The 18,337-nt window shown below is 41.7% G+C and overlaps 1 protein-coding gene across 21 annotated transcripts in view; it reads left to right on the top strand.

Moving 5' to 3' along the window:
- Nucleotides 1–18,337, top strand: part of LOC109626875 (calcium-activated potassium channel subunit alpha-1a-like) — a 72,033-nt gene that overhangs the window by 1,671 nt on the left and 52,025 nt on the right. For all 21 annotated transcript variants that reach the window (XM_069517825.1, XM_069517820.1, XM_069517818.1 and 18 more), the window contains exon 2: nucleotides 8,898–9,041. In XM_069517825.1, the coding sequence (XP_069373926.1) occupies nucleotides 8,898–9,041 (144 nt within the window). The remainder of the gene's footprint in view (nucleotides 1–8,897; nucleotides 9,042–18,337) is intronic.

Raw genomic sequence — 18,337 nt, 5'->3', positions numbered from 1 at the left:
GTACGTCAGGTCGTTACGCATAAACCACCACCTCCCCACAGAGAAATGACTCCTATGTAATCTGTGTGACACCCAGTGCGTGACAGCAACTTGTCCAGCCTGTTTGATTTATGAAATGGTCCCTTAATTAAATTTGTGTTGAGGCTCCATCCTCAGAGAGCACGGAATGTGACTCTGAATAAGAAACAAAAACGATGCTAGACTTGGCTTGGTATCACGAACGGTTCCACAATGACAACCATTATATACAACTGATATTACTCATGGACCAAACACAGGAGAAGGTGTGTTTGGGAACATTTGTGGTTTTGATTCATATTATTTAATGGTGATTTGATCCAACATAAACAGTCGAGCAGTATTATAAATATGCAACGGAGCCGTTAACATAGAAGTATTTTGTAGTTTTATTTGCCCCCAAACTATACAAATCTGGAGATATCCTGGAGGAAAAAAAAGAGTCTCTCCAGAAATGATGTTCAGGAGAATCCACAGAACTCCCTGTCATAATGTTCAAGTGGAACTACTTTCTTTTGGGGAATATAAGAAAACCTAAACATGAATCATATATCTATAACATTTGTGTTGCTACAGTGGTATTGTTTTATCGCACAACCCAACAGGTGATGGTCACAAACAAAATTCAATTCACCACCCTTTTATTAGAAAGAAGGATTTTCTTTGTCTTTTCGGTGACATCACACCAAAACATTTTAACACAACGGAAAGTAGCAGAAATGAACAAAAACAAAAAAAGGTTGAAAAAGTGAGATTCTTGCTTTTGTCAAATGTAATTACAGGAAGTGGTTGCCTCGGAGTTGAGTGGAGTCTTTCATTGTTTATGTTCCCATCAACGTAGTCTGAGGTCATTATTATTTACTGCTTGAAAGCCTCCACCACTTGTTTTGAGACACACACACACACACACACACACACACACACACACACACACACACACACACAATCAGCTGCTGCTACACGGGGTCAGACATTGTTGGGATACCCACTTCTCTCACCAGTGGTGTGTATCAGAGTGTCTGTGTGGAGGTTAACGCTGTGTCATCCCTAGAAATAACTTGCCCAACATTTAAGGCGGGCTGCCACGAGATGTCCCGCTCCAAAATTGTTCCGACGCCATCTGCCCGAGGCCGGCTGCAGTCGAACAGAAACAATGCATGTTGCAGTTTTTCTGTTTGTTTAAAGATTAAGTTTGCATCTTTCTTTATATGTTGAAGGACAAAGACAGACTACAGGTGATGAAGGTGCCTGAGGTGGAGCAGTTTATCTTTCCAGCTAATGTATGCATTCATCTCTCAGACAGGCAGCGTGGAAGAGGAGAAATGGCAAAGGCTGCACGCAGGGTGGTGTTGACCTTTCCAAGGGAGACATCTGTATCGTTTCCATGCTTTGGTCGTAGCTGGTTACAATTAGGGCTGCGGCTAATGAGCACTTTCATCAGCTCTTAATCTGCTGATATGTGTCGGGTGATTTAATTAATCACAACACTCCCAGAGCCCAAGGTGATGTCTTCAAACGGTCTAACCTGCATATATTCAACTTCAAATGTAGAAATCTGCACAATGGGGAAGGGTAAAGAGAATATTTTCCTCATAAATGGCTTAAATAAAAGATCGGCTGAAGATGATATTTATAAAAAATATTAATAGATTTGTAGGAATGGAAAGGAATCTGTTAGAATAAGATAAGTCCACATACAAGGGAGCAGTCTGAGCTTTTCTTTTGTTTTAGATTTTGCCAAGTGAAGCTGGTGAGCTCCACCAACCTGTTGTGCTCTGTGGGAGTCAGCCAGGGACGGGTCATCCTTTCACTTCCAATCTTCTCCTCTCTGCCTTTTCACTCTCCTCGCATCGATTTCATAACTCCTGCCCTGTTTTCTCCTCACACCTCTCCCTCTCTCTCTTCTGTCTCTCTCCCTTTCTCCCTCTCTCTCTCATCCCAGAATCAGCCCTCCTCGAAGTATCAGAAATGCAGTGTCAGGCGCACACGGTATGTGCCATATGAATCAGTGTTTTTGTTGCTAAGCAACTAGCAAGCAAAGGATTTCATTATAAGAGTACATCTCGGTGTTGTGCAGTTGTCTGGGCTGTGAGATGTGTCAGGTTGTTGGAGGAACACCTCCCCACCCCCTCCCAGTCTGTGCATGTCATTAGCAGCTCAAACATGGAGCCCTCGGAGCATTGTTCATAGAGGGAGATTATAATCTGTTTCCTCCTCCCCCCTGGTTTTCAGTTTGTTTTTCCCTCTGCGGGGCGTTCGCTGCCCTGTTCTGCTTCTGACAGATCTCATGTCTCTGAAACTGAGCCTCTAACTCTGTCTTCACAGTCTCATGATCAATGAAAGTCATTGTTTGTGAGGTCCTGATGAATGGTGGTTATGATCTGTCTGGCAGGAAGAAGCCACATATCCAACAGACTGACATTCAGAAGTAGATGTGTCATTGGCCTGTTCACTGACAGCAGGCTCTTGATATCCAGTGGCAATGAATGGACAATATCATGTAATGAATGGATGATTAAATGTAATGAATGCACAATATAATGTCAACTGATTTAGACCAAATTTGGCCATGAACCTTGGTGCAAACATCCATTATCCTGACAGGATGCTAATGCCTCGTTCTATTAAACCTCGGCGTTATGAACTTCCGACCCAGAGTCTGAAGTTGCTACTGGAAGGTCGGAGGAACCTCATCACCCCGGAATTCGAAATACAAGATGGCCCCTCTGTATATATGAACTGTCGTGAAAGTTGTAGTTGTTACTGTTTATCAGCACTTCTGTCATTAAATGTGTCGTACACATAGTACTGTCCAATTACTGTCAGTGGACGTTGTACTTCGGTGTTGTAGTATATTGATGGCATGTAATGAGTTATTATGAACAGTCTTTGCTAACAGTAGCTATTTGTCTAACAGAGTGATATCAACTCGGATAATTCGGGTGTGACGTTTGTTTGAAAGGTTTATAAATTAATTTTGAGGGCAAGCTCTGTGGTGTAATGGAACTTACTTAATCTCACCCCTTACCTATGCTCTATATTGTATTTAATGTACAAACATATATATGTAGTATAGATAATAAATATAAGGATCTATAGTGTTAGCAGTTGAATAATGTTATGAAGATTCTGATTATTTAAAGTGTGTCTAAAAAAGGCCAGTGTGGCTGGTGCATCTTCTGGCCGTGACTCAGAGGCCTCAGATGTGTCAGGTGCGTGGGTGGGGGTTGGTGGAGAGAGTGAGGGTGGGGCGGGGTCATTTAAGGATTCAAATAAAGAGTCGGCACTCTTGCGGTGCTTTTAAGTGCTGTTTGAAATATTGTATGAGTAAGTATGAGACGAAAGTCAGAATACCTGAGTGAACACAGTCCCAACAAGTCAAGCAAAGAGAATATTAATTAAGCATAAATTGAGTTATTTTGGAAAATTAACAATTAGTAACATTAGAGAGACTTCAATTAGTGTCCATTTGATTTTGATCCGTAACCAGTAGTGCTTGAACGCATCACACATTTCCTCAGCCTCTCCCCCTCGATCCTTTCACTGCTGCGGCTGTCAGTCTTCATTTTAAAGAAAGCGTATATATTCCTGCTGATATCAGTTTAATTGGCTGTGTAATTAGTCAGGCAAGTGTTGGCTGCTCACGTTGCACAATGTAAACAGCCTGTTGCTGCTTGGCTGTCGATGCACCATCTGGGATCCAACAGGTCTCAGATTAACACAAATGCTAAACATCTCTGCAGAGCCAGAGCCTGTTGGTTCTCCTCGGTCAGAAAGACAAAAGATGCATTTATCGCCGGACATGCAGGACAGATGGAATCAAAAAATTTAGTTTCATGTGTTTGTATGTACTGTCTTTATGTTGCATGTCGAGAAATAATGAAACTAAACAGTCTCCTGATTTATGTGAATAGTCTTTAATCTGCGTTTTTATTCAGACATGAACTTTTCAGCTTTTTAAAGTAGTTTTGGATAATACACATCAAAAACTCATGCTACTAGTGTCCAGTTTTATCTTCTGATCCCACATAATACTCATGTCTGACTCACGTCCTCACGTGAAGAATTTAGCCACTTTACGAACTTTGTTTCTTTTGGTATATTTATGTAGATATCAACCAAATAATGTGTCCATTCATTCAGTGATTCATTAATGGAAGGATGTGAGGCCAAGTGCCGCATGTGAAAGTCTCTCATCACACAGCTGAGGGGCAATAGATCAGTTATGCGCTCCGGATATTTCAGGAAGTTTCTGTCCTCCTCGGAGAATGTCTCGATTCATTATTAACGGGATTTATATTAATGTATTTTTAAATTATTCATTCGCTTTTGAAGAAATTGTGTCATGGGGCACGTGTTCTATTCTAGTTTAATGTACTCCGCCTTTGAGAAATGATGGCGGTGGATCATGAGAATGGGCTCAGAGTGTTGATCAATGACCCGCACTGTCGGGGGAACTAGATCCAGGAGGGAGAGTGAAACCTAAATTTGGAGGCTATCGATCAAAGTGACAGAGAGGAGATGTGCTGCCTTAGTGGCTTTAATGACCACGTGTATGTTTCTGGTGTCTGCTGCCATTAAACATGTATCTCATCTATTTTAGTTTCGTTGAAGGGGCCATCTGTGCACTTTTTACTCACCAGTCTCTCAGAAATGTTTTGAAACTCAATTTTTCTACTCACCAAGCATTGTAAAGCAATTGTTTTGCTTCTATTTCTACCAGTGACGTTAGCATTGCTAACCAGCGACTAAAACTAAAACCAAGATAAATATATATATATATATATATATATATATATATATATAAAGTGGACATTGATCAGCTAGCAAGATCTATTAGCGACTGTGGCTCCTTATCACAAAAAATACCCTTAATATTAGCGCCCATGTTGCCGTTGCCTAGCAGTGTGTCAACCGTGTTCTTACGACAACCGCTTTGACGTGTAGCTAGCTAACTACGGCAGTGATAAAAGTAAACCTCACATCATCATCAGTAGAACTTCGTGATGAGGCTATAATCGACTCAACCTTTTTCATGTGGGAAGATACAAAGTTTTAAATGTCGAAAAGCAGCTTTCCCTTTTTTCAAATTGAAGGTGTCTTCCTGCATGTGACCTTAAGATGAAATAAAATGTCTGAGCCTTTTAAGAAATAATTGGACAGAGGCATGTCATGAGTCACAAATGATTAATCTTTAAACTCCGCCTTTACAGGCGTTAAAAATATCATCATTTTAGATTTGGTCATTGATGTGCTGAGGGATAACAGCGTGATGCCAATTAAGTCTGCTTCACGGCCATCGCTTCACTCAATGCAGCCCCTGTCACCTCCCCTGGTTGTGCACAGTCGCACAAATATATCAGGCCAAGTGTTTCATTGAGATGTAAGACATGAACTGTGGCATTTAATTCAAAGTGTTTTAGAAAGAAAACAAAGAATCACAAACACTTCTCTCACATGTACTTAACTGATGATGCCTAAGTCATCAGAACTCCATCATACAAAGTTCTTATGAATACAGTATATAGGGAGAGTAATTTTTCTGAAGCCCCGACGACACGTGTGAAAGGCATTATCGTCTCTTACACTGTTTATCGCCATGAAACTAGAGGCCTTCATGTTCAGCTTCATGTCCCTTACCAGATTATCACTGTATTCAACAGGCTGCTGACTGACAAAGCACAGAGCACGTTCTTTTTCATTTCAGTCTCAAACCCACAGTCTGATCCACTCACCCTGATCGCCATAAAGGGATTCAAATGTGAGATTTGTCTTAAGGCTCAGTTTCAGGGCCAGTCTGGTAAGATTTTCCTCTGATTGATGATGTAACCTTGGAGAGCCGTAGTGGTTTGGTTCACGATGTACAATAAATGCTGTAAAGGAGACTCCACCTATTTAATCACAACACATGAACTTCACTGAGAGCAGTTCAAAGTTGATTAATGGAAACCCCGCTGTCTGTCTGAAAACGATTAATCTCTTATTTGTACATCGCTGTTTCACAGAAAGTTCCACCGCTGTATGTCTTTGGCTGCGTTCGCTACAAAATGAACCAGACACGTTATTATAGTGTTATCAGATTAGTGCTGCAGGGCTCTGGAGAGGCTGTAGGAAGTGTAACATGGTCTGCTGGTGGTCTGCTTGTCTCTAATGGCCCTGAGCATGATTGAATTTCTTTGTGCAGCCGACTATTTATTAATCACAATAATTATAATAATGATGATGATGGTTGAAATCCAGGGCGAATGGGTTATCGAAAGCCATTTTTCCATTAATAACAAGGTGATGAAATAAGTTATTGTTCCTGTGCAATACACCGTAGAATGTCCATTATCTGAGACTTGATCAATGTTGAGCCTTAAATATCATATATCACCATATTCAATTATATATTATATATTGATATTAGTTTTTGAATGCAAAAATGGTTTCTTTTAATTGAAAAACATGTCTAGAGCGCAACAAAATCCTCGATGATTTGAATGAATGTATTGTCGTATTGTCCGTAGACAATGGTAGTGTTATCTTCAACACTTCAGGAAATATATACATTCATTTTAGCTTGTCAGTCAATTACATTTTCTCCGCTTGCCAGGTTTCCTCTTTGATGCTTTGTGCCAACAGTTTTGAATGCAGGACCCATGTTCTTTATAGTTTTAAGAATAAATCCGGCAACTATTACTTCTAGTAAGCTCGACAAGAAAATCAAAGCCTGATATACAGAAACATCTTCCTCTCTGTCATATTCATCAGCCGTTGTCAAAAAGCTATTTAAGTTATCAGGCTTTGCCTATATACACACAATTGCAAGGCCTCTGCACTGTCCTGCATGTTTGCTTTCATTGAACATGGACACTGTTTATTTGCCTTATGCCTTAAATACCTACTTGTACACTGAAAATAGCACATATACTTTTGAGTAACATATGCAACTAAATAGATGCTGGTTAAGAATATTTTTATACATAATAAAGCGACATATACTGTAATTATGGTCTGTTTTTATAGTGGTGCAATCCGGAAAGGCAGGGAAGGTGTTCAGTGTTGAAACAGATTATAACATTACTGTTTATATATTTTTATAAGAATATTACCAGGCTTCTCCTTTAAATTCCCCACATTTGTTCTCCATTAGAAGGATTGCTGACAAACAGATGCTCTTATCTCATCACCACTCGGTAGTCGGTCATTGTGCACGTATTACCGCATTCATTCAGTCATTCATTCAGAAGTGCCACACCCTTGAAGATTTATGGTAGAGTGGAATCACAGCACATGTTGCATAGTTACATACCAGGAGTTCTTTGAAGCTGGCAGTCCGATCATGTGGGCACACCATACAGTCCATCCTGCACCTGGAGAATGTGGCATGTGTCAGAACCGTGTTCATAAGCACCAGAACAAAAGGAACCAGTGTAAACAGTGAGAGGTTATTTTTTTCCCCCTGGAGCTATGCACACACTGCATCAACTAATTCTGCAAGAAGAGAAGAGCGGAGGGAGAGAGGCTTCAGAGAGAGGGATGTTTGACGCCATTAAGGTAGAGGGGGAGTAGGATGTCACAGGGTAAAGAGTCCAAGTCGTGTTAGCCTGGAGGCAGAGGCCTTTCATATCAGGGAACATGGCTAACCTCTGCATCCTGTCATGATTTCAGGCAGAGAGACAGGCAGAGAGACAGACAGGCAGACAGACAGACAGACAGACAGACAGGCAGAGAGACAGGCAGACAGACAGGCAGAGAGACAGGCAGGCAGACAGACAGACAGGCAGAGAGACAGGCAGACAGACAGGCAGAGAGACAGACAGGCAGACAGACAGGCAGGCAGATAGACAGACAGGCAGGCAGACAGACAGGCAGACAGACAGGCAGAGAGACAGGCAGAGAGACAGGCAGGCAGATAGACAGACAGGCAGACAGACAGGCAGCCCACTCATTCAGTGGAGCAGAAACACCAGGAGCTCAGTGGCTGCCATGGATACAGTCCTGGAGTCTCTGCCTCTCTCACTCTGTATGTTTACTGTTTGCATGTGCGTGGGTTTATTTTGAAAGCCTTGAGCCTGGTCACTATATTAAGAAGGAAGCGTTTGAGCTCTTGAAGTGAAGATGTATTTTTGCACAGCTGTCAATCCCAGAACCAAAGTGACATTTGTATATAAAAACTCCAGCTTTCTGCAGGTGGTTCTCCTTTATGTTTACCAATCAATACTTTTTCTCTTATTAAAGATAAGTGAGAAGGGCTGCTTGTAGAGACAAACCCACTATCACACGACAGTTCCCCTCAGCGTTTCAACATCTTTCAAAAGCTGTGAAAACTCCTTTCCCAGTACCCAAGAACAAACCAATTAGCTGATAAACATGTTGAGCATTTAGCAGGAAGAACTAATTGGTGCGTGAATATAGGACTTCCATTAATCCGTTGGCCAAAAAGTGAGATAATGAAAGATAATGTTGCTCCATGTCATGTTGGCCATGACGTTATTCTTCAATGTAGTGTTTACAGCTCAGTGATTAGAAAAATGTTGATTATGACTTTACAACATCAGATTACACTTTCAGAACAATAACGTTATGGTCACCTTTTTGTTTTGGTTTGATCCTGCAGTTTTGGACATCAACACCAGAGTTTGACTTTATCACTAAAACTACCATATAGCTACACTTGGCTCCCCCCCACCCAGATATTGTACAGCAGATAGCTGGACTAAGATCTGGAGGAACTACGACACTGACTGAGTGTTGTGACAAATTCTGATTGTTAATAATGCAACTGCAAAACATGTCTTTCCCAGTGTGTTTTACTTGAATGTGAATCTTGAATGTATGGTTTACTGTTCACAGGTCAAAAACGTTGTTTTACTAAAACTTTCTGCATCTTTCAGGAGGTCCATCGGCTCACCACGGGCGATGGCATCAAACGCACCGACAAGGACGACGTGGCAGCCAGTGAGGTGGGCTGGATGACCTCGGTCAAAGACTGGGCCGGAGTCATGATATCAGCTCAGACGCTGACGGGAAGAGTCCTGGTGAGTTCACACACGTTCATCGTCCCTGGTTTAATCTTTGATTGACATCTCAAGCAACTTTAACCTACACTGAGCAGGCTGCCGGTGAAGACATCAGTGAGATGAAGCGTGACAGCTGATCATGATCATCCCTGATGATCTTCATGACAGCTTGGCATTCGGCTTGAACTCCCTCATGGGGCGCCTTCATGAAAGATATCTATTATTATAGAACAAGACAGAAACCTTGTTCAGCAGGGGCTTGTGTCTGTGAAAACCCACAAATCGGGCATGGTTGAATGCTCCTTGGATTTTTTTCTGCATGTCTGAAGCATAAATACACTGTTTTGAAGTGCTCATGTTGCTAAGTCTCTCATCAAAACAAAGTCGGTCAGGGCAACAAAAAGGAGAGATTTAAATAGTGTATTAAGGTCAGACATCCCATAATGCCCTGGCATAGCAGAGAGACACAGATCCAGAAGGGAGGGAGGGACCTATACAATTTACCAATCGCATGTGGTCTTCTGAACTGGTTGCCATGGCGCTTTGTGTATCTGTTGACATTTTCACATGGAGATCACATGACCACTCTGATCACATGTTATCATCTCTATATACGTGTACGGCAGGATCAAAAAGAGTGCTCGAGATCCTGAACAGACACTTGCTGTGAGAGGTCATCGAGTCAAAGACGTTTTATGTACAGTAGAGATTTTTATTACACGAGAGCGTTTGACAAGAGCGAGGAGGGGTGGAATGAAATGGCATGAGTGGGGTTGCCATGCCAAGGCTTGCCGCAGTGCTCGGGGCTTGATCCCACTTTCACTCAGCCCCCCTAAATGTGGTGCAGCATTTCCAGCTGGCTCAGCATGTGGCGGTTGTTAATCAAGAATGCTGGGTGGGCAGCCAAACTCAAGCTTTATGGTTTGATGTGAAATATTAGCGAGACACTTAATTTATGTTTGTGAAGGAAAAGAACTCCTGACCGTTGTGAATGCGTCTTTAAAAAAATCTGTGGCCGTAATGATTATTTATAGTCAGTGTTTTGGTCGGAACATGTGAATCGTTCCTGTGTTTGGTTGAACGAAGTCATCAAACCTTGTGAAGTGAAGCATTTGTTGTTGTTTTGAGATAAAGTGTGGAGCTGTCAGCTTCTGCAAGCGCGTGATTAATACCAGGAGCGATACACTTTTTTAAACTCTCAGTTTGGGCTAAAAACAGCAAATTTTCTCCAAATGTCATATGAACCCCTGATGAGTCAGGCTGAACTGAAGTTGTCCCCACGGTACCGTCTATCAAATCATCCCGAGCACAGACGCTGTAGTGACGGCGAACGGTGGAAGCAACATATCGCTAAATGAAGCGTGACATCGGCTCGACTGCCATTCTGTGTTTTCTTGTTTTTCACTCTGAACCATCAACACTCAACTCATTTGTGTGTGTGTGTGTGTGTGTGTGTGTGTGTGTGTGTGTGTGTGTGTGTGTGTGTGTGTGTGTGTGTGTGTGTGTGTGTGTGTGTGTGTGTGTGTGCGCAGCTCAAGTGCTCCGTCTCAATGATGGCTTGACACACAACTGTTTAGCGAGTGCTCGTCTGTAACCGTGGCAACTGCAGCTTACCTAGACACAGCAGATGTGTGCGTTCTTCTATGTCGGCCTGTTCAGGGGGCACATTAAAGCCTATTTCCAGGCCAGCCGAGAGGGAATTTTACTGGCTAGCAAGAGCTTGTGATGGCTTAAATGAGATGGTGTGTGTGTGTGTGTGTGTGTGTGTTTTATGCATCTATCTGTCTGTTTTTAAGTTTTAGGGTGAGCTGTTATTCCCACATCTTCACCCATGTCGTTTTTTATTTTAATGAAAGAAAACAGATTTTTCAAGCAGAGTATTTTCTCCTGCAGGACTGACTGATATGGCTAAAGATGATATAGAGATAACAAAATATTGTTATCAATAGTCCTATCACAATAAATGTCACATTATCATTTATTATACGTTTAAAGATTTTCGTTTTAAACTCTTCTTTATGAGAAGGGAAAGACTTTAAAAAAAAAAAAGTTTAAAAATCTGAGGTATTGATCAAATAGTATTAAACCTTCTCATCTTATATCACTATACTTCAGACTTTTGTGACGTTGCTATTGATGAAATTGTGATAATTATTGATATTGTAAATATTAAGTATTTTGAAGCAGTTTCTTACTCTGGATGTTCTTCCTACTAAAACGTTCTTTAATGAACACCAGTGGGTGAATCGATTGTTTTCAACTTTCCTTTACCAAGTGGTACAAATTACAGGTCTTTTCTCTGATACACTTACTGATGCATGTAAATCCAAGTGTAGAACTTGTCCAGTAATTAATTTAACCCAATTATTTCTGCTTAAATAATTAAGTAGAGCTCAGGATGCAGTGGAAGAAAGAATACATCTTAAAACCTAAACACAACAGAGACAGAGGCTCGGCTGCAGAATGCCTGAAGAATTTTGCAATTTTGATGTAGGTTTATGGATCTTGGTCCAACAAACATTTGTTGATCTCTCCACGGAGTCAATTACTTGGATATTTTTCTTCTGTTCAAATCATTGGCTTACAGAGGGGAGCAAAAAGAAAAGCGAGAATGAAAACTAGTTACCGGATAGAACAGATAAAAAACTCAAATCAAATGTTGAAAGCAAGAGTAAAGTGTTAATATTTCCTGGTTATTGTCTCCTGTGATGGTTATTGGACACACGTCATCATCTGGAGCAGAGGAAAGGATGTGTTTTACTAATTGTTGTGCGTTTTCATTTAGTGTTTATGTGCTTTCTGCATTCTGCGCACACTTCATAGCAGAATATACAGAGAAAATGATCTTTGAGCAGTTTCAATGTTTTTCTGTGTTTTTTAACACACAAAGATCACAGTTTAATCCTTCCCCTAAAAACTTTCAGTAACATGCTGTGTGACACATTTGGACCCAGTGTGACGATCAGTGACCCCGGCTGCAGTCTGAGCCGAGTGTTTGCTCCTCATGGTGGATGTTGAGTGATAAACAGGTGCAGGCTGCTCTGTGGAAGCCCAGAGGCCGGATCTTACTCTTCCCGACTGGCCTCACCTCTCGGCAGATTGCAAAAGATCAAACCTCGCCTTTAGGGCTATTTGATTAGCGGGGAGGACACTTCCTGATGACCTTTCAGTCTGTAAATGTTTATCTGCTCCAGATCGAGTGGCGATGCTCGGTGTTTAGTCATCCAAGTACAGGTCAGCTCTATGTTAGGCCATAGTTACCTCCCAGATTGGGGGGGAAGGATCCCATCTGTCCGTTTATGCATTGTTGTATTTCCCGTCCCCTCCAGTCCCTCTTTTGCCTCAAACAAGACCACTAATGATGAAAAATGTCATCATGGGTTAGTGTGCGCCGCTCAAAACAAACACAACTCTCTTTAGGGGCTGAACAGGTGGCTGCAGCTCGTACCTGTGCAAAAAACCCCAGCGGGTCTCTTGTAATGTCATGCATCTATTTCCTGTTCAGTCGCACTTTCCCCTGAGAATCTCCTCCAGGAGAACCTGTAAGATATGGGAACACGTGACACAGTGTGCATCTGAGGTTAGTGTATTCAAGGGGGGTGATTGCTCCAAAATGATGGGACCCTGCTGAGTGACATTTAGCCAGTTTCTAGAGGTCTGTCTGTGTGTGTGTGTGTGTGTGGAGGTGCTGGTGGTGGTGGGGAGAGCTATTATTCTGGCCACAGAAAGGTTTTCTATTAATGGAAGCACAGAGCTGCCCTCTGGCACGAATCAGTTTGCATTCCTAACTCCAGTTGCAGTCTCAGGTTGAACAGACTCAGTGGAATTAATTTCAAGTCGAATGAATTGGCTCCTGTTGTTAAACATTGTTGCTGGTAACTGCCTCTATTAACCTGATTAAGAGTAATTGCATGTGTTGCGGTGCATGTACTGATACTGTCAGGATAAGTTAGGCTACTTAGAAATACTACTATTTGCAAGTGGATGTACTTTTTTCTTTTTTGAAATGTAAAACTAGGATTATTATTTTTTATGAACGACCAAATGTGGCAGTATTTTGTAAAGTTATGGTGCAAAGGTTGTGGAGGAAGCTGTGTGACGGCAGGTACATTTACGGGGTTAGGAAACCCGCAGCTGTCAAATGAAAAATGCTGTCATCTAGGATTACTAGGGTCAACATGTCGAGGAAATCATATTGGATGACCGGGTGAAGGAGTTGTCTTTTCTCTTTACTGCTGGCGTCTAGATTTGATGTCACCTGGGAGCAGCTGCGGAGGGAAAAAAGAGCTCAGGACAAAATTATAGGTGGGCCACAAAGGGCAATTTCATCAGGCAGACAAACTCACCTCGTCCTCCTCCTCCTCCGAGAGAGGCTGGGTGAGCGGTGGCAATTGTGCCACTACATGGAAAAGCTTTTTGTCTGATGAGAGTGAAAAAAGCAGAGGCGAGAGAGAGTAAACACTTTTGTAGGGACTTGCTCTCTTCTCTCAGATGCAACTCAAGTGCCGCAGCGGCTGAAAAGTGCCATTCACACGTCATTCTTTACATGACTGGGAATTCAGCTCAGAGCTGCTTAATTGTCACATTTCCCACAGTGTTCCACTCGGCCTGAAAGGATTCAAACGGCTTTTACTGCGTGCGCCCTTTTTTCTGACATTTCCAGTTGACTCTTGGCTTCAGATTAGGCCGTTAGTGTTGTTGTTTGTAACCGATATTCTGCGGCCATGCCCGAGGCCTTGTAGCAAAGGCGGATAGGGTGTTTGCCACCTGTGGTTTCTGGTGCCATCGTGATCGTAGACGACTTTCACCGCACCCAGTGTTGGAGAGGGAACAATGTGGCAGTGTCACTCGGCTCTCTGCCCGCCAAAGTCTGCCGCTATTTACGGGCGACAGCAGCTGCCAGGCCTGTTTTGTCAGAGCCTTCCAGCAGAAAACAATGTGAGACTAAAGTTAACCTACCAATGTTAAGTATTCATAGTCATACTAATAACAAGGTGACTTACATTCAAGGTATATGATCTTACTGCCCTGGAAGTGAAATGGATTGAAAGAGAGAACAAAGAAAAGAGATTTGATTGGACAGAGATTTGAGTTTGTTTGAGAGACTGATATTTATTAGTGTGTGAAATGTGGTGCAGATCCAAATAAGAATCTGAATCTAGTGAACGTAAATGTTGTTTCATACGGAGGTTGTTGGGCCTTGGTGGAGGTTGCTCTATTGAGTGCCCTTCTAGTTTATTTCAGTTTCGTTCTGAAAATGTCACAAGCTGTTCAAATGTAACCTGTGAGGCTCACAGGCATTATTAAAAAAGAAACATGCTTTGGGGCTGGTTTTAAATCAGTCTTCTCTTTTTATAAACACTGCAGTAAGAAATGCGACAATAAACATTGATTTCAAATTTTTCTATCCAGATCATAGATTATATATAATGGACAACACATCTCCACCTCCTCCCATTATCCAATAATGAAGACAATATAACAGAATAAACTATCTGAGAGAAATTTATTTGACGTGGACTTTAATTTTTTTAGTTTCCCATCCACTAACTTGGAGGAGGTGGAGTTTATGACCTCTACTACAGCCAGCGACCAGGTGGCGAACTTTATGCACAGAGTATACTTGCAGCAGGATTCGTACGGTGTCTTAATTTTAATGCAAAGGATGAAGCTGTCTCGTTCGCTGGTTTACTTTGTATGGTGTCTGGGGTCTTCCTAGATACATATGAGACATTTGCATATGATGCATGATTAATATTTGCCCCTCAGTGCAGCACACAGACAAATCCGAGCACCGTCTCGACACGTTGTCTTGACCTGCGGCCGTCTGTGTCTGCAGAGTCCACAGACTGAGTGCTGCTTGATCCTCGGCTCTCTCTGCTTCTGCAGCCAAACACTTGCAGTGGTCTAACGGTTAGTTGCTTGAGACCAGCGGGTATCAGGTGTGATCATTACTGTCTCCCCAGGGGCATGGGGCGTTTCTAATTCGGAACTTCTTTGGCTCAAGTGCTCTGTGTTGTATAATTAGTTTGGTGGAGTAGCAACTTAGTCAGAGAGAAGGGAAAATGGTGGAGAGAAGGGCTGTGCTTCGCAATCCTCCCAATCCGATTCATGAGCTCTGATAAGAAAGCTCTCCAGATGTCATTAAATATCATCAGCTGCACAATGACCTGGCAATCATTGTGGTGTTAGAGCTCATCACAACCTTCCCCCTCACAGGAAAAGCAGATATGACAGAGGAAACTCTTTTTGGCACTTTTGCATCAAACAGACTTTTCCTTGGCAAGTTCAGTTTCTTAATTAATTTCCACGGCCACTTAGAGAAAATGAATGTTTGGAGGTTAATAGACATTGCTGCATAATGATCACATGGGCTATAACTTTGAAAGCTGACGGTAAGTTCAGCCCTCGCTCTGTGCGCTGAATCGCAATCAGACTGTCTTCCACCTGCAGAATATGAATCCAGTCAAATGCATTAATGTCTCAAAGCCATTCCATGCCACGGCCCGCTGCCCCGGAGCTCACACCTCATGCGTCCTGCATCCCCTTAAACTGTAAGAGTACATGCGGCTGCCACAGTTGTGTGTTCACCTTCCCAGATACAAGCCATGATTTGTGTTTTAACACACAACAGGAATTTCCATCTCCATTGCTAGCGCAGGGCAGAGCAGAGCTGTAACTCCCCTCTGAAGCGCTGCCAGCAAGGTGACTCACTGCTTTTAACTCCAATCAACTCTTTCAATGAGATTTTTTCTCACACATCATTAGACATCAGATGTTTTGTTCTTTTTAACCAAAATATATATTTGTTGTCAGTTTCCTTTCATTAGCTGCTCTCTCATATTTCCAACACTCTTATTACAAACTCATATTTCAGCTGAGACGGACCCAGCGAGAGGTCCAGGGTAGACTCCTCCATCCCCTCTCATCCTAAGCTCTTTACGCCACTCTGAGTGGTTGGGCTGCTTCCAGGATGGGCTAAGCCACTGTGGGATTTGGGGTTCGACCCTGCGTGTTTTGATTATGGGTATTTTAATGTCTGAATAATGGCTCAAGCTGTAGTAGAATAAGTTTAAGTCTTTTCTTCATAACGCAGCAGAACATGCTGTTTTCGGCTCAATCTTGAAAGAGTTTATCAAAACCATGACAAAGAGAGAGACGTTACAATGAGCTCGACCCATAATACCCAGCGACGGCAGTGTTGTTTTCACAACTCTGAGGCAAGGTCATCAGATCAGATCACTATGTACAGTGACCAGTGTCAGTTTTCAGGCTGAGGGTAGTTACAGTGCAACCTATACAGCATGAAACACAAACTGAGCACTTGCGTGGAGCTGCCATGGGCTTTAAAGCAGGATCCAGTTTCTAGGTGCTTTAAATTTAAATTATTCTTTGAATATCTCTGCAATATGGCTAATGGACTGAAGCCAAGCCACTGACTTACTGGTTCAAAGCATGTGATGTTTTAATCTTTGGTTATAAAACACATAAACTACAACCACTACTAGTAAGATAGGTTTATACCTCAGATGTAGTAAATAATAACGATAGATTTTAAGTGACTTATCTTATTTCCTGTTTTTCTTTTTCTTTATTTCTTTATTTAGAATGACAGTTTAATGCTCAGCTGAGTTACTTGAAGTAAAAGGTTAGACATCTGAACAACTGGCCCGTTTTTAAGGTATTGGTGGATATAAAGTAAAGATTTGCAGCACTTGTTTATGCAAACAATGAAAAAAAGGTATTAAAATAATGTATGATTAGAAAAGTTGCTGCATCAGGGGGAAGAACTTGTACGTGAAATTTTACACCAAAGAAAAACTAGAATAAACTCTGCTGCTCGGTTGAAACGGTGAATAATAAGAGAGAAGCGTGTTATGTCAAGACAACACAAGGAGAGCGTCAGTGCAGCAACCTGTTATTTTCCCACATCATTTTAATTTCCTGTTCACTGCAGTGGCCTTCTGCATGAATATGTATTTTCCCAGACCTCTCTTCACAGCAGAGCCAAAGCAATGTGATGAATGACAACACTATGCGGAGGGCGGGTCATATATTATTTTATGTTTGTTCAGCTGCATTGGCTCCATAAATATCTGGTGGATGTTTTTACAACAAAAGTATAGTAAAAAGTATAATCAAATGTATCAATCAAATATTATTGGTTTAGCCCATATCTACGAATCACACTGGTCTTAACCTGTATAACAAACACCATCCTCCTGGAAATACAGAGTCACGTGGCTTTTCATTGCTTTTTTAATGACTCGGGCTGATAACATCCACCCATTTGTAATATTTCCTCTAGATAAACATGCTGCGTGGGAACGAATACACACTCACAATCACAAAGTAGTAATTTAACCAGAATTTCAAGTTCAGCAGAAGCGAAAAAAAATTTTTTTTTACATCCACACACATAGTGTTTTTTATGCAAATCTGATGAACAGCAACTGAGTTCGCTTGCATCTTTAATGAATTAAAAACTTCAGTGAAGGAATGTCTAAATGTTATTTGGATAGAAAGTAAAGGATCACGAGCTGGTTGAAGTAATTTGCTTCAGTTTCTTAGTTTGTGGTCGTATTTGTAAAAGCCACATATTCCTTTGAGTCGCCTTCTATGCTTTGTACATTTAGATATTGACTGAACTTGCCTTTATTTGTACAGCGACTGACTCATGAATGTTTGATCCTTACAGAGAACCCTTGCTCAACACAGAGTTCAGTTTTTATAAACAGTTTAAGGTGTGAGCTGTCTTCTGCTGAATTGCTTAATTTACTCTCCATTGGTACTTTGACCATATAGATTCTGCCTTTTACTCAGATTCTATGACTCACTCCTTTATGCTTTATTACGTTTCCTCCTCTTCCTTCATGCTCCATCAGTAGAGCTGGCGTGTTCTATACTCATCACCTCGCTGATGAACATAGCTGTCTAAATAATAAAAAGAATGTTATGACTCAAAAACCTCTGAGCCCAATCTCCTTTTTCTTCCTGTTCAAACTGGATTTTCTTTACCTGCAGTGAACTCCAGGCTGTGTTTTTCTGAAGTTCACCGAGCAGCCCAGATTAGAGCTCAGTGTTTTGATGTTACGGAGTGAATCAGGAAGTGTGAGTCGCTGTGGACGCCCTGCAGGCTGTAACCCCGGGCAAACCTCAATTCTCTGGAGTCATACTTCATCTCGCTGACAACAACAGCCACTCTGTGCCCTTCGCTGCACCAGGGAAAGGAACATGGCAGATTCTTATGTGGTTGTTTTTACATTTAAGAAATAAGATAAGATTTTTACTTTGCAGATTTCCTAAAATTGTAC

Source organism: Paralichthys olivaceus, chromosome 21, assembly GCF_024713975.1.
Source record: "Paralichthys olivaceus isolate ysfri-2021 chromosome 21, ASM2471397v2, whole genome shotgun sequence".
NCBI classification, from domain to species: Eukaryota; Metazoa; Chordata; class Actinopteri; order Pleuronectiformes; family Paralichthyidae; genus Paralichthys; species Paralichthys olivaceus.
The sequence above is the reverse complement of the archived record's forward strand: the minus strand, read 5'-3'. Positions and strand labels throughout refer to the sequence as shown.